At 43.3% G+C, this 20,832-nt stretch overlaps 1 protein-coding gene across 1 annotated transcript in view; it reads right to left on the bottom strand.

The window, feature by feature from the left end:
• LOC306847263 (tripartite motif-containing protein 16-like) overlaps window positions 1-3,838 on the bottom strand; it is a 49,330-nt gene extending 45,492 nt beyond the window's left edge. The window contains exons 1-3 of the mRNA XM_079381111.1: window positions 3,176-3,838; window positions 2,002-2,097; window positions 1,642-1,875 (exon numbers count right to left, since the gene is read on the bottom strand). Coding sequence (XP_079237237.1) covers window positions 1,642-1,875; window positions 2,002-2,097; window positions 3,176-3,751 — 906 coding nt within the window. The 5' untranslated portion in view covers window positions 3,752-3,838. The remainder of the gene's footprint in view (window positions 1-1,641; window positions 1,876-2,001; window positions 2,098-3,175) is intronic.
• Window positions 3,839-20,832: the final 16,994 nt, after the last annotated feature.

Raw genomic sequence — 20,832 nt, 5'->3', positions numbered from 1 at the left:
TGTAATTCTCAATAACAGCAGGTGTTCATCACTAATGCACAATCATCATTTTACTAGTCACTTAATTATCTCATTAACTTTAACTCTTTGAGGACTTGGGATTTGACTCAATACTTGCTTGTGACTTGAAAGGAATGACTTGGTTCCTCCTCTGGTGAAATCAGCTGCTGAGTTCATGGGTGGAATAAATATATGGCAGGACTTTTACTTTCTGACCCCTGGGCTGTATCCGAATTCGCCCCCTATACCCTCAAATAGTGCACTAGAGCCATATTAAGTGGTGTTCGAAACCATAGTGGATGTTCTCAAGTGCACTCATTCAATCCCACAATGCACTGCAAAAACGAGTGTACAACCGATATACACTCAACGGCTAGAGAATCCCCAGAATGCACTGTGAGAGTCGCGCGCCGAGTGAATTCCCGCGTCTCACCAGAAGATGGCGCCCGCAGCTGGATCAACCATTAATTGATTTTAGAAGCGCTCGTCCACGGCGTAATACAACACAGGTACAAAATTAGTTGTAAATCGACTATTAGGGTTTATACATAATCTCCGTGACAGAGTTCAAGATATATCCTTCAATCTTACTACTGGAGCTGCCCGTTTCATATTATTATTTAACAGCAAGCAAACTATGCAAAAGCGGCAGTCCTTCCGGTGCACTCAGTGTCCGAATTCACTCACTTGTTTTCATTCACTCCTTCAAGTGAACTGTATGAGTGGACTAATGTAGGGAATAGTGAACGAGGGTATAGGGGACGATTTCAGATACAGCCCTGGACTATCCACCTCTGCATGCGCGTCACTAATATGTGCTCCTCATAACACAAAATTCTGAATTTATGGTTCCGTGTAGAATAATTTATGTCCATTGTACGGTCCAATATCCATTGTTGTACAATTTGTACCTTTTAACTCAGAGCACAATAAATGTAAAACACAAAAGAAATAAGTTTTGATGAAGTTCACTCACATTCAACATTTTATAATTATTAGCCTAGCTACACAAGCAAGCGTACAACACTGACAAGGTATGCAATACAGTACGAGACCAAACACGACTTCAGCACGTCTAAACACAGTAAACAAAATAAGCGTTTCTTAGCAACGACAACCGCCCGACAACACTAACGAGACGAGAAATAAATACACTTACGAGCTGCTTTTTGCTTCCGCTGATTGACTGCTTCTCTCAAAGAGTCTCTTTACACTGTCTGCGATAGGTATGCGATACAGATAGGTCACTAGGTCACCTCGTTACTGCAGTGTACATTGAGTGAAACCAATAAAGATTACAACATCATCAGACATGATGCTCATTGCATCGAGCCCCTGCCCCGTTTGAGGTTCGATGCTAAAGTGCCCTTGCGGTCCAGTCTACGTGGCCCCAGTCCGAGATTTCTGCAGAGCAGGACCAAAAACCCCCCATCTCCAAAACACTCCCCGGTCCACGATTTTGCTCTCGTAACGCCATTTTGCTCCTGTACACGCCACTGTCTGTACATGCCACTGACTCATTGTATCCTCAAACAAATTGTGTTGCTCAAATAATCACTCATAATCAAAGACTCATTAAATACCTGTAACAGCATATTTTAATAAAATCCACTGTCGTTTTTTTTTCTAGATCTCTGTTACCTGCAGGAAATGGATGTGATCGTCTGTGTGTGAAAGCTGCTCCAGCTCAGTGTTTCTCTTCTTCAGATCATCAATCTCCTGCTCCAGTCGCTCCATTTGTCCTTCAGCTCGACTCACTGCAGTCTTTTCCTGATCTCTGATCCGCTTTGTCACCTCAGAGCGGCTTTTCTCAACGGAGCGGATGAGCTCAGTAAAGATCCTCTCACTGTCCTCCACTGCTGTCTGTGCAGAGCGCTGTTAGACACACATCACAATCAGCTCTTACTGCTTCCTCACAGCCTGAGAGCCACAGCGGCTTCAGTGGGACTGAAAGAGGAGAGTCAAACTGAGTCTCAAACTTCTCTTCTTCTCCAAACTCACCTTATGAGACTCCACAGCCCCTCTCAGCTGCTCAAGATCATTCTGTCTCTGCTGGATTCTCTGCTGGATTTCACTCCGTGTCTCCTTCAAGTGTTTCTGTAGGAGAAACAAAAAACAGTAAACCTGACACTTAAGAGTATTCAGATTATTCAGTATTAAGACCAGTGTTGGGGGTAACGCATTACAAGTAACGCGAGTTACGTAATAATATTACTTTTTTCAAGTAACTAGTAAAGTAACGCATTACTTTTTAATTTACAAGAAAATATCTGAGTTACTTTTTCAAAAAAGTAACGCCAGTTACTTTTTTCCCATTTATTGACTGACAGTGCACTGTGTGAACATGCTGTTACTGTAGTACTAGACTAAATGTGAATGTGCATTAATTCATCCCACTTGCAAAAAGCAGATTTAGTATTCATCAAAATGAATTAATACAGTGAAATGCAAACTCAGAATATGACGCAAACCTGCAATACTTAAATATGTTAAACAACACAAATATATCTAATCCCATTTTATTAACCAATGTCTTTGCTGCTGACCTGTAATGATCCAGTTCAACCATACTAATAAGCAAAAAATTACTTTAGATAAACTAACAATTGTGCTTTATTGTATTTTTATTGCTGAAGAGTGTTGAACCCTCTTCTCTTGCGGTCTACTTTACAGGCGTGAATTTACTTTCCCGTCAGCCTGAGGTTTATTCATTACACTTTTTGGTGTGAAAGGGCTTTTACATTTGCTATGATTAGAACTTCTTGTATTGAAAACAATCAAACCCTGCTCATATTTAAAAAGTAACGCAAAAGTAACGTAACGCATTACTTTCCATAAATGGAGGCATATATAATTATACTGTCATCATTACTCTGCAATCATGAATTAATGTGAAGCAGAAATGGACATTCAAACTGAGTGCAATTTGCAGCAAAAACAGCAACTCTGATGCAAGTTCAGTTATAGTAGAAACCTTGAGTGATGTAACAAATGTGAGCAAAGTTCATATTATGCTCAAAAACACAGGGTAGTACATGTTATGCTCAAAAACACATGTAGTAACTCCCAATGGGAGAATAGATCATGATGCACCATGATACAGCTGAATACTGCAGTGAGGAAAAACACTTGAAGTGTCAGCATTAATACAACAATGTGTCATTTCAGTTCATACCTCTCTCTCTGTCCTCTCTGCTGCAGTTGATACAGTCTCATGGTTTTTATGTTCATCTGTCATACAAAGTACACAAACACATTGCTGGTCAGTACGACAGAAAACCTCCAGAATCTTATTATGTTTCTGGCAGATCATCAGCTGCAGTCGTCCGGTGGCATCCGTCACTTTGTGTTCTTTTCCTGAGTGAAACTCCTCATGACGCTCAAAATGAGTTTGACAGTAAGACTCCAGACACACCAGACAGGACGTGACAGCTTTGTGTTTTCTTCCAGTGCAGATGCTACACTCCACGTCTCCAGGTCCAGCAGGAACACCAGCTGTTAGTTTGGTCTTCTTCAGTTTCCCCACCACTTCAGCCAGCATGGTGTTTTTACCTAAAGCAGGTCTTGGACTGAAGGTCTGTCTGCACTGAGGGCAGCTGTAGACTCTCTTCTGATCTTCTTGATCCCAGCAGTCTGTAATGCAGCTCATACAGTAACTGTGTCCACAGGGAATGGTCACTGGATCCTTCAGGAGATCCAGACACACTGGACACAAGAACTGCTCCACTGCAAAAACACTGGCTTCAGCCATTTCACTGTCTACAGCAATACCCACACACAAACAACAGCTCAACAGCAGATCAGTGACAGTTTTTTTTTAACTGAGTTTCCTGGTTCTGTGTTTAAAAGACGTGTGCAAAACAGGCGTGTTTGTAAGTCTGTAAACTCATACACTGAAATGTCCACTTGGTGTCAGTCTCACACTGACATGCAGTGTGTCATTTTTATAAGCTACCCTTACAAAAAAAAAAAGTTTATTTAAATGTGCTAATAGTATAATTATAATAAAGTAAGAGAGAATACTTTAAGTACACCTCATATTTACTATTCAAAGATAAATATATAAAAAGATAATACTTAAGTATTCTTCAGTAAGTACACTGACAAGCGCAAATATGATCCTGTTCAAATTCCCACACTTGTGGTCTTGGCCACTTGAGAGTATAAGCACATGGCAATAAGTGTGCAAGACTGTCCCAAGTCTGAAAAGTGGCAAAGCTCATGGCTGTTAATGCACATTAAACCCACGTTTCAGAATGGTATTTCAGACTTAAGTGTATCTCTTCATTCATCATGTTCAGGAACTCACGTGCACCGAAATTCCGAGATGTTGAGGAAAAATTTGCAGTGTAAGTTAATTATATCACAATTTGTGTAAAACATAGCGTGTTGCATATTATTGATACTGTATGAGTATGTACATTTTGTAAAACTCTTTTTTTTTACATAATTACAAGCACCGCAATTTATTTTAAAGCGCAAAATATTAAATGTGCAAAGTATATGCGTCATACAAGTTGCCAAGTGTACTGGGACAGGCTCAATATTTGACCTATACTTATATTTAATCTTTTGATCAAGATACAGCGGTGGATAGTCCAGGGGTCAGAAAGTAAAAGTCCTGCCATATATTTATTCCACCCATGAACTCAGCAGCTGATTTCACCAGAGGAGGAACCAAGCCATTCCTTTCAAGTCACAAACAATTCTCAAGTCAAATTCCAAGTCCTCAAAGACTTAAAGTTAATGACATAATTAGTGACTAATTAAATGATGATGGTGCATTAGTGATGAACCCCTGCTGTTATTGAGAATTACAGAGGATCAGATGTTGATGTTTTATTGGTTAAAATGATGCCACCATCATGGAGATCAGTGTTTGATTTAGTTTATTTAGTTGATTTTAGTGTTTGATTTAGCTCTTGACCCCTCTAACAATTCACCATAATTTGCTTTTAAGCAATTCCAAAATTATTACACAGCAAACATTTGTGCTGAATTAAAAGCTTCAGGTAACAGTTTACATTTCAAATCATATAAATAAAAGTCCTATTAAGCAAATGCCACTGTAATGCTTTAATTTTTGAAAAAAAGTAACTGCACAAACTCAGGCTTTTAGACATGAACACTTATTATATGATCCTCAACATAGGTGACAATAATTTTTCATACTGCAGTGCATGATGGGAGTTTTTACTATGTTGTTACCCAGCATACATTGCAGCATGAAGCTTTTTGTTGATTGTCACCATTGTTGAGATTCATATGCTGGTTCTTGATGTCTGTGTGTGTCTAATTAGAACAAGAGTTCAAATATTTATATGCATCATGCACAGTAGATTTAAAGCTTGCATGCTGTAGCTTCATGGGGTTGATTATTCAAAACCAAAATGTAAAAAATTATATATTTTGGATATAACCAAGCCAATGGCTGAAGATTATCTCATCAAATAAAAACAGCTAACAGCTGTTCACTTTAGAGCACTGATCTCTCTGCTTTCCAACATCACATGCATTGCCACAGAGAGAGATCTAACAGAGTAGTCAAGGGTCAAGAGCTCAACTAAAGCAAACACTGATCTCAATGATGGTGGCATCATTTTAACCAATAAAACATCAACCTCTGATCCTCTGTAATTCTCAATAACAGCAGGCCTGCGTTCAGCCCCGACAAAACGGTGCAAAACGTTTATTAAACGGAAATGGTGGTGCGTTGAACACCCAGTTCTGATGACTCAAGAGTTGCAACTATGGGAGCTGAGAAGGCCATTCTTTGTGTTCTTTTTGAAGAATTTTCGGAGCCTGATGAAATCGGTATAAGTACATGTTTAATACTGCAAAATACGCTCAATGTTACAGTCACTGCCCTTGCCCTCCAGAATAAAAGAGTACATCCCAATCGAGTGAAGGGATTTGTGGAAACTGTGGTTCCTAATTATTGTGATCCAACATTTGCCTCGCATTTCAGGATGAAAAGACAAACATTTCAGGTGAAGGATAATCCACTTCTTACCTCCGAGACTGTTATGATCTATATGACCTTATTAGTTTTATTGTGAGTATTAGGCTTATCATTATTGCTGATCACTGTTGTGTTATGCTATTGAAATGTTTACTATTATATAATCAGAGGAGCATAGACAAGTTTATGAAAGTGTCACTCCACAATACAACATCAAAATATATAAATATGTATAGCATTTTTATGTTACATTAAACAATGTCTAGCACACCTTCCTAAGGAAAGGATATGGACCAGAAGACACTGCAATTACTACATGATATTTAGACAGAGTTAAAGAAGTTCCAGATCTATACTTGTGCTCTAATTATTTCAGTTATTTTGCCTTTAATGTAAATAAACATGTGCAAGCAATATATTTGCTATTGTTAATTACATTTACTTACAAATTCATCATCATCATGTTGATATGCTATGTTACTATAAAACTCTTACAACAAACATGTCTTCTAATAGCTTCAATTGTTGCGTCTACCGAGCTGCAGCGGACACATTTGTAATCGACTTCACTTGGACCCATTGTGCAAGCTGTGTCTTTAATACCGCATTGTTTATATACATGTGAGAAAGGTCTGGCTGCAGACTTACACTTGCACTCTCAGACTTGCACTCTCAGACACTTGCGCTTCCGCAGGTGACGTCACTTGGAGTCTTTTTAATTTTTTTTATTTTGTTCTATTTATTGATTATTTTTTGTTTGAATCTCTCAACATTTTACAACAGTAGCCAGGTGGTGAAGACAAGAAAAATGAAACTAAATTACAATGTCACTTACAATCGCCGCTTGCTCTCTCCGCTACCTGCGACGCCACTTGCATTCGACACGAATCGTGTGCGTTGCCAATGGACACAAGACGCTGTGGTGGTTAAACGATTAAAACTAATTTAGTACAATAACGAACAGGTTCCTGCAAGTCATCTGTAGGAGAAAAAGAAAAGACCTGCAAATCACATATTACATGCATGTATAGTTTTATGGCAGCTTTAATCGCCTTTTTGGTAACTTCATGACTTAACTGATCACGACATTGCACGCTTGTAGTTTCTTTCACGATTTCATATGAAATGATACAGGCTATGCGTGCACCGGCACCTTTGTGTGTGTATTGAAGAGCACGTGCTGCGAGCACAGTACAGTTTCCGCTCGTTTGACTCGCGCCTGCCGCTGAAGTGATGCTGGAGCGTGCATCTGAAACGTCTCCTGTTTGATGTGCTCGTAAAGACATTCTGCAACTGAATAAATGCACTTCTTGTCAAGAAAAAAGAGACAGAATTAGCAGTTATGAGTGGGGTGGCCAACCCTAAGCCCTGCCCCTGCGTTAACAGCGTTAATGCGTTAAACTGAAAAAAAAAACTGGATGACGAGTAACTTCTTACTGCTAAATTCTGAAAGAACAGAGGTGTTAATTATCAGACCTAAAAACCCCACATGTAATAACCTAGAACACTATCTAACACTTGACGGCTGCTCTGTCAATTCTTCTTCATCAGTTAGGAACCTAGGTGTGCTGTTTGATAGCAATCTTTCATTTGAAAGACATGTTTCTAGCATCTGAAAAACTGTTTTTCCATCTCAAAAACATATCTAAATTGCGACCTATGCTCTCAACGTCAAATGCAGAAATACTATTTCATGCGTTTATGACCTCAAGGTTAGACTATTGTAATGCTTTATTGGGTGGTTGTTCTGCCCGCTTGATCAACAAATTACAGTTGGTCCAAAATGCAGCAGCTAGAGTCCTTACTAGAACCAGGAATTACGACCATATTAGCCCGGTTCTGTCAACACTGCATTGGCTCCCTATCAAACATTGTATAGATTTTAAAATCTTGTTAATTACTTATAAAGCCCTGAATGGCTTAGCTCCTCAGTACTTGAGCGAGCTCTTATCACATTATAATCCTCTACGTCCGCTGGGTTCTCTAAACTCTGGCCATTTGATAATACCTATAATATCAAAATCGACTGCGGGCGGCAGATCCTTTTCCTACTTACATTTTACATTTACACTTATTCATTTAGCTGACGCTTTTATCCAAAGCGACTTACAATTGCTATATATGTCAGAGGTCACACACCTCTGGAGAAACTAGGGGGTTAAGTGTCTTGCTCAGGGACACATTGGTGTCTCACAGTGGATTCGAACCCGGGTCTCTCACACCAAAGGCATGTGTCTTATCCACTGCGCCATCACCACCCCCAACTTAGCACCCAAACTCTGGAACAATCTACCTAATACTGTTCTGGAGGCAGACACACTCTGTCAGTTTAAATCTAGATTAAAGACACATTTCTTTAACCTGGCTTACACATAACACACTAATACACTTCTATTATTCAAATCCGTTAAAGGATTGTTAGGCTGCATTAATTAGATCAACCGGAACCGGGGACACTCCCCATAACACATGATGTACTCGTTACATCGTAAGAAGAATGGCATCTACGCTAATATTTGTCTGTTTCTTTCTTATTCTGTTTCTCAGTCCGTGTCTGGATCAGATGGTGGATCGGCGCCGGGAGATGATGTATGTGGCCCTGATCGTCGGCGGAGGCCGGGACACCTGGATGAGCCCCGGGGACATATCCCCAGTGAAGACCTAAACTTAAAATACAATAAAGCTTAAAATAAAACAAATAACTACAAATATAATAAAATACCGAACTACATAATACTATTATTGTTAGAAATTGCAACAATATAAAAATAGAAATATAATGCATTTATACATTTAACATTTTAATTAAAACAATAAGTAAACAATAAATAAACAATAATATCCTGGCCAGAGGAGAACTTTCCCCCTGACTGAGCCTGGTTTCTCCCAAGGTTTTTTGTCTCCATTCTGTCACAGAGAGTTTTGGTTCCTTGCCGCTGTCGCCTCTGGCTTGCTCAGTTGGGGACACTTAATTTCTAGCTATTATTATCAATTTGATTTCACAGATACTATTTAAACTAAACTGAGCTAGACAATGACATCTCTGAATTCAATAATGAAATGCCTTTAACTGAAAATTGAGTGTTTAATCTTACATACATTACTGACACTCTATCCTCCAATTTGATACTGTTAAGTGCTTTGACACAATCTGTATTGTTAAAAGCGCTATATAAATAAAGGTGACTTGACTCGACTCGAATGAAGTTTCAAAAGTAAATAACTTATGGTTCCGTTGAACAAACTTAATAAAATGTATCAAACAATATAACATGCATACGCATTACATCAAAGCCTACAGAGGACTCCAATGGCCCGAAAGTCGTCTACTTGTCACTGTGCGATCTAATCCCCATTCAGCTAAACAACTCTTAATTCAAATATCCACTTAATCTTTAATATTTGGCCATTTCTTTATGATAGAAATGCTGCCACAATCGTAAATCATTGAACGTGGACATCATTTTTCTGAGTTTTTCATTACGTTCAGCCGTTTCACCGTTATCTGTTCAGCTTTTCCCCTATAGGCGGCGCAATTAAACGAGGGTTCATGATAAGCCATTTCAATGACCGCCTTCTCATCATTAGCCCATTGGAGTGGCTGCTAGGAAAATTTCCGGGGTAAGAAAGGCCTTCTAATCGATCTATCTGCGCTGCATAACTCCCCGTTTCAAGCATAAACGCCTCGATTTCCTTTCGACGAATTCTCTCACAATAGCTGGACATCGATCAGGCAATCCATTTGATAAAATCATGGGTCTCAGCACCTGGCTGTCAAAAGTCGACATCGCCTCCGCTTCCAAAGACATGCCTATCCATCCAGATTCATGGCATTTATTTGGGCTACGCTATCAGAGGAAATCCTATTTTGTCGTATGCTTAACTTTCGAACGCAAGCAACACCAAGATTTTCGATGCGTTATCAGAAGCAGCTTATTGGATTTGTCTACATTTGCTCAAGTAATCCTCATAGCATCTTCCCTTTTAGCCGACTCAAATTATCCTGAGTATTGAACTCCCCGTCAGATGCTCTAAGAGCACGCCCGGTGGAGCAAATACGTTTCTCTGTCGACTACCAGTGAGGCTCACCCGTCCGACACTGTGATTATTTAATTCCTGTCGAATGCCGGCGAGAGCCTACCGGCCGAGCAAACCTTGGCCTTTCCCGCCCGACTGCCAGCTAAGCTTATCCATTCGATGCTATGTGTATTGAACTCCCTTCGAACGTGACAACAGCCTCCGAATATGTTTTTCGCTCAACTACCGGTAATGCTTACCCGCTCGTGTCGTGAGTATTGAACTCCTGTCGAACGCGGCAAGAACCTTCTAGTCAAGCAATCTTGGCCTTTCAGTCTGTCTACCGGCGAGGCCTATCAGTCCGACGCCGCGAATATTGATCTCCCATCTCCCATCCCATCGGATGCTGGCGAGAGCCTCTCGGCAGAGCAAACCTCTCCTCTTCCACCTGACTACCAGCTAAGCTTATCCGTCCGATGCCGCGAGTATTGAACTCCCGTCGGCCGTGGCAAGAACCTTCCGAATATGTTTTTCTCTCAACAACCGGTGATGCCTACCCGCTCGTGCCATGAGTATTGAACTCCCATCAAACGCTACAACAGCCTCTCTCGGTCAAGCAACCTTGGCCCTTTAGTCTGTCTACCAGCGAGGCTCAATCATCCGACGCAGTGAGTATTGATCTCCAGTTGGACGTCGGCAAGAGCCTCCCGATCACACAACTTTACCCTTCTGTCTTAAGTTTGGCGAGGCTTACCTATCCAACGGCGCGAGTATTGATTTCCTGTCGAATGCCGGCGAGAGCCTCCTGGTAGAGAAATCTTACTTCTCCAGCCAACTACCAGCTAAGTTTATCCATCCAATGCCGCGAGTATTGAACTCCTGTCGAACGCGGCAAAAACCTTCCGAAGATGGTTTTCTTTCAACTACTGGCGAGGCTTACCTGTCCGATGCCATGAGTTTTGATCTCCTGTCGGAAGCTGGCGAGAGCCTCCCGGTCGAGCAATCTTGGCTTTTCAGTCTGCCTACCGGCGAGGCTTAACCATCCGATGCAGTGAGTATTGACCTCCAACCGGATGTCAGCGAGAGCCTCCCGACCACATAACTTTGCCCTTTCGCCCTTCGCTCGGCACCGCATTCCCGACCGACGCCGCAAGTCTTGATCTCCCATCGAATGCGACAAGAGCCTTCAGAATACATTTCTCTTTCAACTACCAGTGATGCTGGCGCAGGGTGGTGATGGCGCAGTGGATAAGACACATGCCTTTGGTGTGAGAGACCCGGGTTTGAATCCACTGTGAGACACCAATGTGTCCCTGAGCAAGACACTTAACCCCTAGTTGCTCCAGAGACGTGCGACCTCTGACATATATAGCAATTATAAGTCGCTTTGGATAAAAGCGTCAGCTAAATGAATAAAATGTAAAATGAATGCTAACCCGCTGCCGCGAGAGCCTCCCGGCCAGACAACCTTACCTTTTCCATCCTACGGCTGGCAAGGCTTACCCATCCAACACTGTGAGCATCGATCTCCAGTCGGATGTAGGCGAGAGCCTCCCGACCACTCATCTTTACCCTTCTGTCTTACCTGTCCGATGCCGTGAGTCTTGATCTCCCATCAGATGCAGCGAGAGCCTCCCGGCCAGACAACCTTACCCACACAGTGAGTCTTGATCTCCCGTCGGACGTCGGCGAGAGCCTCCCAGCCAGACTAAACTACCCTATCCATTTTACAGTCGGTGAGACTTACCCGTCCGACACAGCGAGTCTTGATCTCCCGTTGAACGTCGCCGAGAGTCTCCCGGCCACCCAGCCTTACCTTCCATCCGATGGTCAGCGAGGCCCAGCCATTTGAAGCCATGGGTCTCGTCCCCCCCACCGAACGCTGTCAGAAACCTCTCCACCAAACCTCATATCTTTTTTCCCCTGCCTGGCGAGGCTTACCAGTTTGATGTCTTGAGTCTTGATCTCCCATCGGATGCTGTGAGAGCCCTGCCAATCTGGTTTTCCTTTTCTCCCTACCCGCCCGGCGAGACTTACCCGTCTGATGCAATGAGTCTTGATCTCACGTCAGACGTCGGTGAGAGTTCTCCCGGCTGGGCTACTATACTTGCCGCCCGCAAGCGAGGCTCATCCATCCGATGCTGTGAGTCTTGATCTCCCATCGGATGTCACGAGAGTCTCCTTGTCGGACGTCTCAAACTCTTTTTACCTGTCAAACCGATAGGACCCACTCGTCCGACGTCCGGAGTCTTGATCTCCAGTTGGAGGCTTCATGGGCCCTCTTGGTCAGCTACCCGCCCTCTGTCCTCTGATTAGCAGGGACTGACGGCCAGCAGGTACGCCGACTCCGTGAGCTGCTCCACTCAAGGCAACTCGGGCCCCCCTGGTCAGGGCCACAATTACACTGCTCCTCCTCCATCAGCCGGTAGGGCTCACTCGTTCCAACGCAGTGAGCACACTGTTGAGCATTGGTTCGTGCCCTCCCGATCGGGCGCCTAACCACACAGTCCACCAGCGGCCGGTCAGGCCTACCCATCCTATGCCAAGCCGCTCCCACGGAGCACGCAAGCTTCGGCCTACCATACAAGCGACTTCTCAAAACCAGCTCCCGCCAGATCTCAGTGAGTAACTCAATTGCTTTTTGGGGGGTACTCTAGGTTCGGACCAATCCTGAGCCAGGAGCCCTTTCCAGGGCAACACGCCAACTACGCATTACTATACTCGCCAAATACGCATTACCTTACTTGTGCTAAATATATGTAAGTGTGAACTTATGAATTGGTCTGGGCATTTCTCTTTCAGTTCTTTGATGCTTTTTATGTGTCGTCGCGTTCTCTCTTTTGTTTGTCTTCCCTCCTTCACATTTGTTTTCTTTTTCCGCCATCACATCAACATTTACTGTCACAAGACTGAGGATCTTGCATGTGGGTATGACAACCACAGCTGGTCCAGGTACATCAACAACATAAAACTTTGCATCTATCATCTGAATTATTTGTACTGGCATGGCATGCTGATAGTTCCGAAGCAGGGAATTCCACACTAGTGTACGATGTTAGTTTTACATTGGATGCTGGCTTTAGATGTTCAATGCTTTGTGTCGATGTACTATACATCTGCTTGAATGTACGCAGTGGAAGTGTGTTTCCAGATGCCCCAGTATCTATTTTCAGGCGAAGCGTGTATCCATGTCCTTGCAGGAAGGGTGGTTTAACATTCAGATTTGTATATGCCTCATCCCTGGGTGGTTTCACATGGATGCTGTGCATGCACTTTGCACTGATAGTGATGGAGTAAAAGTGTTTTTGGTATGCATACTCGTCATCATCTTTGATGCTATCTACAACATCAATGCTGGGCTCATCTCTGCGTTTGTAGTCTTTTCTTGGGTTGGTGTGGCTTTGGTATCTGTTGTGTGTTCGTGACTTACTCCTTCTGTGCTGGTTGGACAGCTGTCTTTGTTGTCTGCTCTTTTTACAACACTTCGCCAAGTGGCCTCTTATTACCACACATAGAGCATGTATCATTCTGTGCCAGACAGTGTCTTGGCTTGTGGTTCGTGGTACGGTTTTGACATGTTCGTCCTCTTGTTACAGTATGGACTTTTTCAGTGTTTGACATGCCAAGCTGTTGTATCTGTTCGTTTCCAGCTACTAAGGCTTCATACTTTCTCCCCTCTGCTAGTACGTCAGCAATGACATGGCCTTTGGGCTTGCTGTAGAGATAATTTCTGAGAGCATCAAAAGGAGTACTGGCAATGATAAGCTCAACGAGACGTTCATTAAGCTTGTTGTCAGTAAATTGGCAATTTAGTGCTAAAGGTCTGGCTCTAGTCAAAAAATCATCAATGCTGTCATTTGATTTCTGCCTGTATTGCATGAGATAGAGTCTGTGAATTCTAAAGTTCACATTTAATTTTAGTTGTCCTTTAAAAAAAGTCCACAAGGTGTCAGGCCTTTTCTTATCTGCATCACTGAGTCCACTTGCATTGAGTCGTTTCAATCCTTCATCTCCAATTCCTCTACAAATTTTCCTAGCTTGTTTTTCTGCATCTGTTATCTCTTCATCCTCCAGGTACAGATTAATTTTTTGTCTGAATAAAGACATTGCTTCACTCAGATCGGGGTCAGATCAGTACATCATCGGTAAATGTGATGCCATTTTGTTGCGTTTATCTTGTACTCAAGTTAAAAGCAGTCGTTTACTTTCCGTGTTTTTTGTTTTAAGTTTACTCTGGACCTTTTAGCAGTTATCATGCAGACAATGTGCTTCTTCCCGGTCCTGCATTGGTGTACAAGAGATCGCGTCGTGGAGAGGACTCGCACGTTGCACAGCAGCCACAGTTATTATTAGACTCGCAGCATAGTAAGTTTCCGCTTCACTGGTCACGAACACTCACGCGGTGAAACTGTAGTTGTTTATCGCTGCCACAATGAAGTATTACTGGACGACAATATAAGTAGGTATGAATGTCTTCACTAGGTGCTCAACACATGTTCAACTACACAGATACTTCAGGTACATGCACATAGCGTAACATATTACGTATCACAACACATTTGAGTTTCCTTTCTGTGAACAAATTAAGACTGTCACAAAAATTAACTGAAACTCAGCATATATGTTACAAGGCTTTGTTACAAATGTTACATTTATTCCTTGTATGTATATACAGGTATGTACTGCAGATTATATACACTCACCTAAAGGATTATTAGGAACACCTGTTCAATTTCTCATTAATGCAATTATCTAATCAACCAATCACATGGCAGTTGCTTCAATGCATTTAGGGGTGTGGTCCTGGTCAAGACAATCTCCTGAACTCCAAACTGAATTTCAGAATGGGAAAGAAAGGTGATTTAAGCAATTTTGAGCGTGGCACGGTTGTTGGTGCCAGACGGGCCGGTCTGAGTATTTTTCACGCACAACCATTTCTAGGGTTTACAAAGAATGGTGTGAAAAGGGAAAAACATCCAGTATGCAGCAGTCCTGTGGGCGAAAATGCCTTGTTGATGCTAGAGGTCAGAGGAGAATGGGCCGACTGATTCAAGCTGATAGAAGAGCAACTTTGACTGAAATAACCACTCGTTACAACCGAGGTATGCAGCAAAGCATTTGTGAAGCCACAACACGCACAACCTTGAGGCGCATGGGCTACAACAGCAGAAGACCCCACCGGGTACCACTCATCTCCACTACAAATAGGAAAAAGAGGCTACAATTTGCACGAGCTCACCAAAATTGGACGGTTGAAGACTGGAAAGCCTGGTCTGATGAGTCTCGATTTCTGTTGAGACATTCAGATGGTAGAGTCAGAATTTGGCGTAAACAGAATGAGAACATGGATCCATCATGCCTTGTTACCACTGCGCAGGCTGGTGGTGGTGGTGTAATGGTGTGGGGGATGTTTTCTTGGCACACTTTAGGCCCCTTAGTGCAAATTGGGCATCGTTTAAATGCCACGGCCTACCTGATCATTGTTTCTGACCATGTCCATCCCTTTATGACCACCATGTACCCATCCTCTGATGGCTACTTCCAGCAGGATAATGCACCATGTCACAAAGCTCGAATAATTTCAAATTGGTTTCTTGAACATGACAATGAGTTCACTGTACTAAAATGGCCTCCACAGTCACCAGATCTCAACCCAATAGAGCATCTTTGGGATGTGGTGGAACGGGAGCTTCGTGCCCTGGATGTGCATCCCACAAATCTCCATCAACTGCAAGATGCTATCCTATCAATATGGGCCAACATTTCTAAAGAATGCTTTCAGCACCTTGTTGAATCAATGCCACGTAGAATTAAGGCAGTTCTGAAGGCGAAAGGGGGTCAAACACAGTATTAGTATGGTGTTCCTAATAATCCTTTAGGTGAGTGTATATAATGTAATATAATATTTAGTATTACTACTGTACTACTCTCTGTTCAAAATAAATGAAAATAAACCGAGCATAGTAGATTTGTTGTTTTTTTCCTGTTGTAATAATAATAATAATCTGTTACATTTATATAGCGCTTTTCTGGGTACTCAAAGCACTTTACATGGAAGGGGGGGAATCTCCTCATCCACCACCAATGTGCAGCATCCACCTGGATGATGCGACGGCAGCCATATTGTGCCAGAACGCCCACCACACACCAGCTTATTAGTGGAGAGGAGACAGAGTGATGCAGCCAATCAGTGTATGGGGATGATTAGGAGGCCATGATGGTCAGAAGCCAATGGGCAAATTTGGCCAGGATGCCGGGGTTACACCCCTACTCTTTTTTTGAAGGACATCCTGGAATTTTAATGACCACAGAGAGTCAGGACCTCGGTTTAACATCTCATCCGATAAACAAGATTAACAAGGTGCTTTTTACAGTATAGTGTCCCCCTCACTATACTGGGGCGTTAGGACCCACACAGACCACAGGGTCAGCACCCCCTGCTGGCCTCACTAACATCTCTTCCAGCAGCAACCTAGTTTTCCCAGGAGGTCTCCCAACCAGGTACTGGCCAGGCTCAACCCGGCTTGGCTTCAGTGGGCAACCAGTCTTGGGCTGCAGGGTGATATGGCTGCTATGATGATATGTTGTACCGAAATCGTATCGAACCGTGACCCCCGAAACGAGGTACGAGGTACGTACCGTGTTATCAGAATCAGAATCAGAATCAGAAAGAGCTTTATTGCCAAGTGTGTTTGCACACACAAGGAATTTGTCTTGGTGTTATGAGCTTCCAGTACAGAAAGTACAAACATAGTGCAGACAACATATAATTAAGGTGATAAAGAACACTAATGAAGAGAATATACAATAATTAAGAATAACAATAGTAATAAAAATAAAAATATACAGAAAAGAGACATGACCATAGACAGAACTGTGAATGTGCATGTGTCCTATGTACAGATGAAGGTTTGATGGGTTATTTACAGATGCACAGTAGCGCCGGCCAGAGGGCAACAGTACAAAGAGAGAGTGAGCTGGGTGTGAGGGGTCCAGAGTGACTTTCTTAGCCCTTTTCCTCACTCTGGAGGTGTAAAGTTCTTGGAGGCTGGGCAGAGGGGCACCGATAATTCTCTCAGCAGTCCTAACTGTCCGTTGTAGTCTTCTGATGTCTGTTTTGGTAGCTGAACCAAACCAAACAGTTATAGAAGAACATAGGACAGACTCGATGATTGCAGAGTAGAACTGTTTCAGCAGCTCCTGAGGCAGGTTGAACTTCCTTAGCTGGCGGAGGAAATACAGCCTCTGCTGGGCCTTTTTCGCAATAGAGTCAATGTGATTGTCCCACTTCAGGTCCTGGGAGATGGTGGTTCCCAGGAATCTGAATGACCCTACTGAAGTCACAGTGCTGTTCATGATGGTGAGTGGGGGGAGAGCAGGGGGGTTTCTCCTGAAGTCCACTATCATCTCCACAGTTTTGAGCGTGTTCAGCTCCAGGTTGTTAAGACTGCACCAGACAGCCAGCTGCTCAACTTCCTGTCTGTAAGCAGACTCGTCACCGTCCTTGATGAGGCCTATGACTGTAGTGTCGTCCGCAAACTTCAGGAGCTTGACAGAGGGGTCGTGTAGAGGGAGAAGAGCAGTGGGGAGAGAACGCAACCTTGAGGGGCGCCAGTGCTGATGGTGAGAGTCCTGGATGTGAGTTTGCCCAGACTCACTAGCTGCTGCCTGTCTGTCAGGAAGCTGGTGATCCACTGACAGATGGAGGAGGGCACAGAGAGCTGTCTCAGTTTGTCTGAGAGAAGGTCAGGTATGATGGTATTGAAGGCCAAGCTGAAGTCCACAAATAAGATCCTTGCATAATTCCCAGGTTTGTCGAGGTGTTGCAGGATGTAATGCAGTCCCATATTGACAGCGTCATCCACAGACCTGTTTGCTCTATAGGCAAACTGAAGAGGATCCAGCAAGGGTCTAGTGATGTCCTTCAGGTAGGCCAGGACCAGTCTCTCAAGTGACTTCATGACCACAGACGTGAGTGCGACAGGTCTGTAGTCATTAAGTCCAGTGATTTTGGGCTTTTTGGGGACGGGAATGATGGTGGAGCGTTTGAAGCAGCAGGGAACTTCACACAGCTCCAGAGATCTGTTGAAGATTTGTGTAAAGATGGGGGCCAATTGGTCAGCACAGACCTTTAGACAGGCAGGTGAAATACCGTCTGGTCCTGAAGCTTTCCTAGATTTCTGTTTTCTGAAGACCCGGTTCACATCCTCTACACAGACTTTAAACGCAGGTAGAATGGTGGGGGAGGGAGTAAGGGGGATTGCAGGGGGGGAAGGTGAATGTGTGAAGTGCAGATCAGAGCGGGTGCTGGGTGTCAGTCTGGCCTTTTCAAATCTGCAGTAAAACACATTGAGATCGTCAGCCAGTTGTTGATTCTCCACAGACTGTGGGGGTGGTGTCTTGTACATGGTGATGTTCCTCAGACCAGTCCATACCGATCGTTGGCTGAAAGTTCTTTTTTCAACTTCTCAGAGTAGTTCTTTTTAGCCACTCTGATCTCCTTTGTTAGTCTGTTCCTGGCCTGGTTATACAAGATTTTATCCCCACTTCTGTAAGCGTCCTCTTTGGCCTGACGAAGCTGTTTGAGTTTCCCAGTAAACCACGGTTTATCATTATTGAATGATAAGAATGTCCTGGCGGGGATGCATATATCCTCACAGAAACTGATATATGATGTTACAGTCTCTGTGAGTTCATCCAGATCGGTGGCAGCGGCTTCAAAAACACTCCAATCAGTGAGGTCAAAACAAACTTTTAAATCTTGCTCTGCTTCATTAGACCATCTCTTAACAGTTCTTAATACAGGCTTAGAAGATTTGAGTTTTTTCCTATAGGTCGGTATGAGATGAACCAAACAGTGATCAGAGAGCCCCAGAGCTGCCCGTGGGACAGAGTGATATGCATCTTTAATTATTGTGTAACAATGATCCAATATATTACTGTCTCTGGTGGGACATGTAACGTGCTGTCTGTATTTTGGCAGTTCGCGGGAGAGATTTGCTTTATTAAAATCTCCAAGAATGATTAAAAAAGAGTCCGGGTACCTTTGCTCTGTTTCAGATATTTGTTCGGCCAGCTGTTGCATCGCGGCGCTCACGCACGCGTCCGGAGGCACGTACACATTCACGAGAATGAAGGAGGAAAACTCTCGGGGTGAATAGAACGGCTTACAGTTTATGAAGAAGGCCTCCAAATTAGGAGAACACATCTTCTTCAGAGTTGTTACATCTGAACACCAACCTTCATTTATGTAGAAACATAGTCCACCACCTCTCGTTTTCCCCGTTAGCTCCGTGATGCGGTCTGATCTGAACAGCTGATATCCCGGCAAATGAAGCATGTTATCCGGGATGTTTTCACTCAGCCAGGTTTCAGTGAAGCACAATGCAGCAGAGTTTGAAAAGTCCTTATTTGTGTGGGTGAGGAGAAGTAGTTCATCCATTTTGTTAGGAAGGGATCGGAGATTCGCTAGATGAATACTTGGGAGCGCAGTTCGGAAGTTGCGTTCGAGGAGTTTAACCAGCGCGCCGGCGCGCTTCCCTCTTTTCCGTCTGAGTGCGTGTTTGACTAGGACCGCTGCCCCTCCGACCAAAACATCCAACAAAGCGTCTGAATAATCAAAAACCGGAAAAAAATTGTCCGGTGTGTGTTGCCTTATGTCCAGTAGTTCGTCTCTGGTAAAACTGACAGTAAGAGAATGACTAAACACAGAACAAACAAACAAAAACAACAAAAGCACGGGAGCGTTCCACACCACAGCAGCCATACGCGGCGCCATCTTGATATACATATATATCTGTGTATCATGTGTACATATATATCTGTGTATATATCTGTTATCCGTGTACCATGCCACCCCTACATCAGATATATGTCATTTTGCTCACAGCTGATTGGTCAGGTTTGGATTTGCATCTCTTACCCAGAATAAAACCTGCTCCAGAGCAGAGTAGCTGTGTAGCACAAGTTACATGGTGAAGACACCTGCTAAAAACCAACCCACCTCCTTGAGGCCGAAAACTCAGAGTTTGCTCAAACTAAACGTGAACTTACCTGGGTAAAAACTGAAACCGCTTTGTGCTACAGACCGCTGTTGTGCATCTCTGATCAACACACAGCAGCGTTTCATTAATAAATCCACATTTTTAAACGAATCGACTGAATCAATGATTCAATGAACCATTGAACCAGTCTGAAGTTTAAAATCATTGGTGTACCCGTAAGTCAATCACATAACGTTTGGTTATGACGCATGTTATGCGCCAGCTCGGCCAGCTCAGCCGCCTCAAACTTCTGCTGTAAACACAAGTATGCGGCGAAAACAAAGCCATTGAGTGAAATACCGGAGTGAAGATGGCTGTGAAAGACTTTTGCAGATTATGTGAAGTAAATCTACACATCCACGGTACAATTAGTGCATCTAAACTAATATTTGACAGTAGAGAGAAACAAGAAAATATTTGCAGCCAACTGTCAAAGTTAGGATTAGTTCTGTTTAACACAGCTCTACGTTCATTTAGAGTCTGTCGGAAATGCTGCAACTTAATTGCAAGATGACAGCATGACATGTCAATATTCATGGACTGGAAAAGAAAGGAGACACTGACCTGGCAAATGCCGGGAATATTCTCCACAACAGAGCGAATAGCATCCCGTGTCTCCATGTCCGCTGTCATTTTAGATTTACCTAACCTAAACTACAATCTTAAATTCGGCACTTAGCATCTACGTCACGGCTCTCAGCCCGCCCTCTGTTCGTTGGTTGGACGGTTGGTGCGGAGCCGGAGATAATCTGGGAGCTGGTTTGCCATATCAGACTGAATACAGAAGTGAACTGAAATTGAGCGGAAGTA

This window comes from Barbus barbus, assembly GCF_936440315.1.
Source record: "Barbus barbus genome assembly, chromosome: 27".
Lineage (NCBI taxonomy): Eukaryota > Metazoa > Chordata > Actinopteri > Cypriniformes > Cyprinidae > Barbus > Barbus barbus.
The sequence above is the reverse complement of the archived record's forward strand: the minus strand, read 5'-3'. Positions and strand labels throughout refer to the sequence as shown.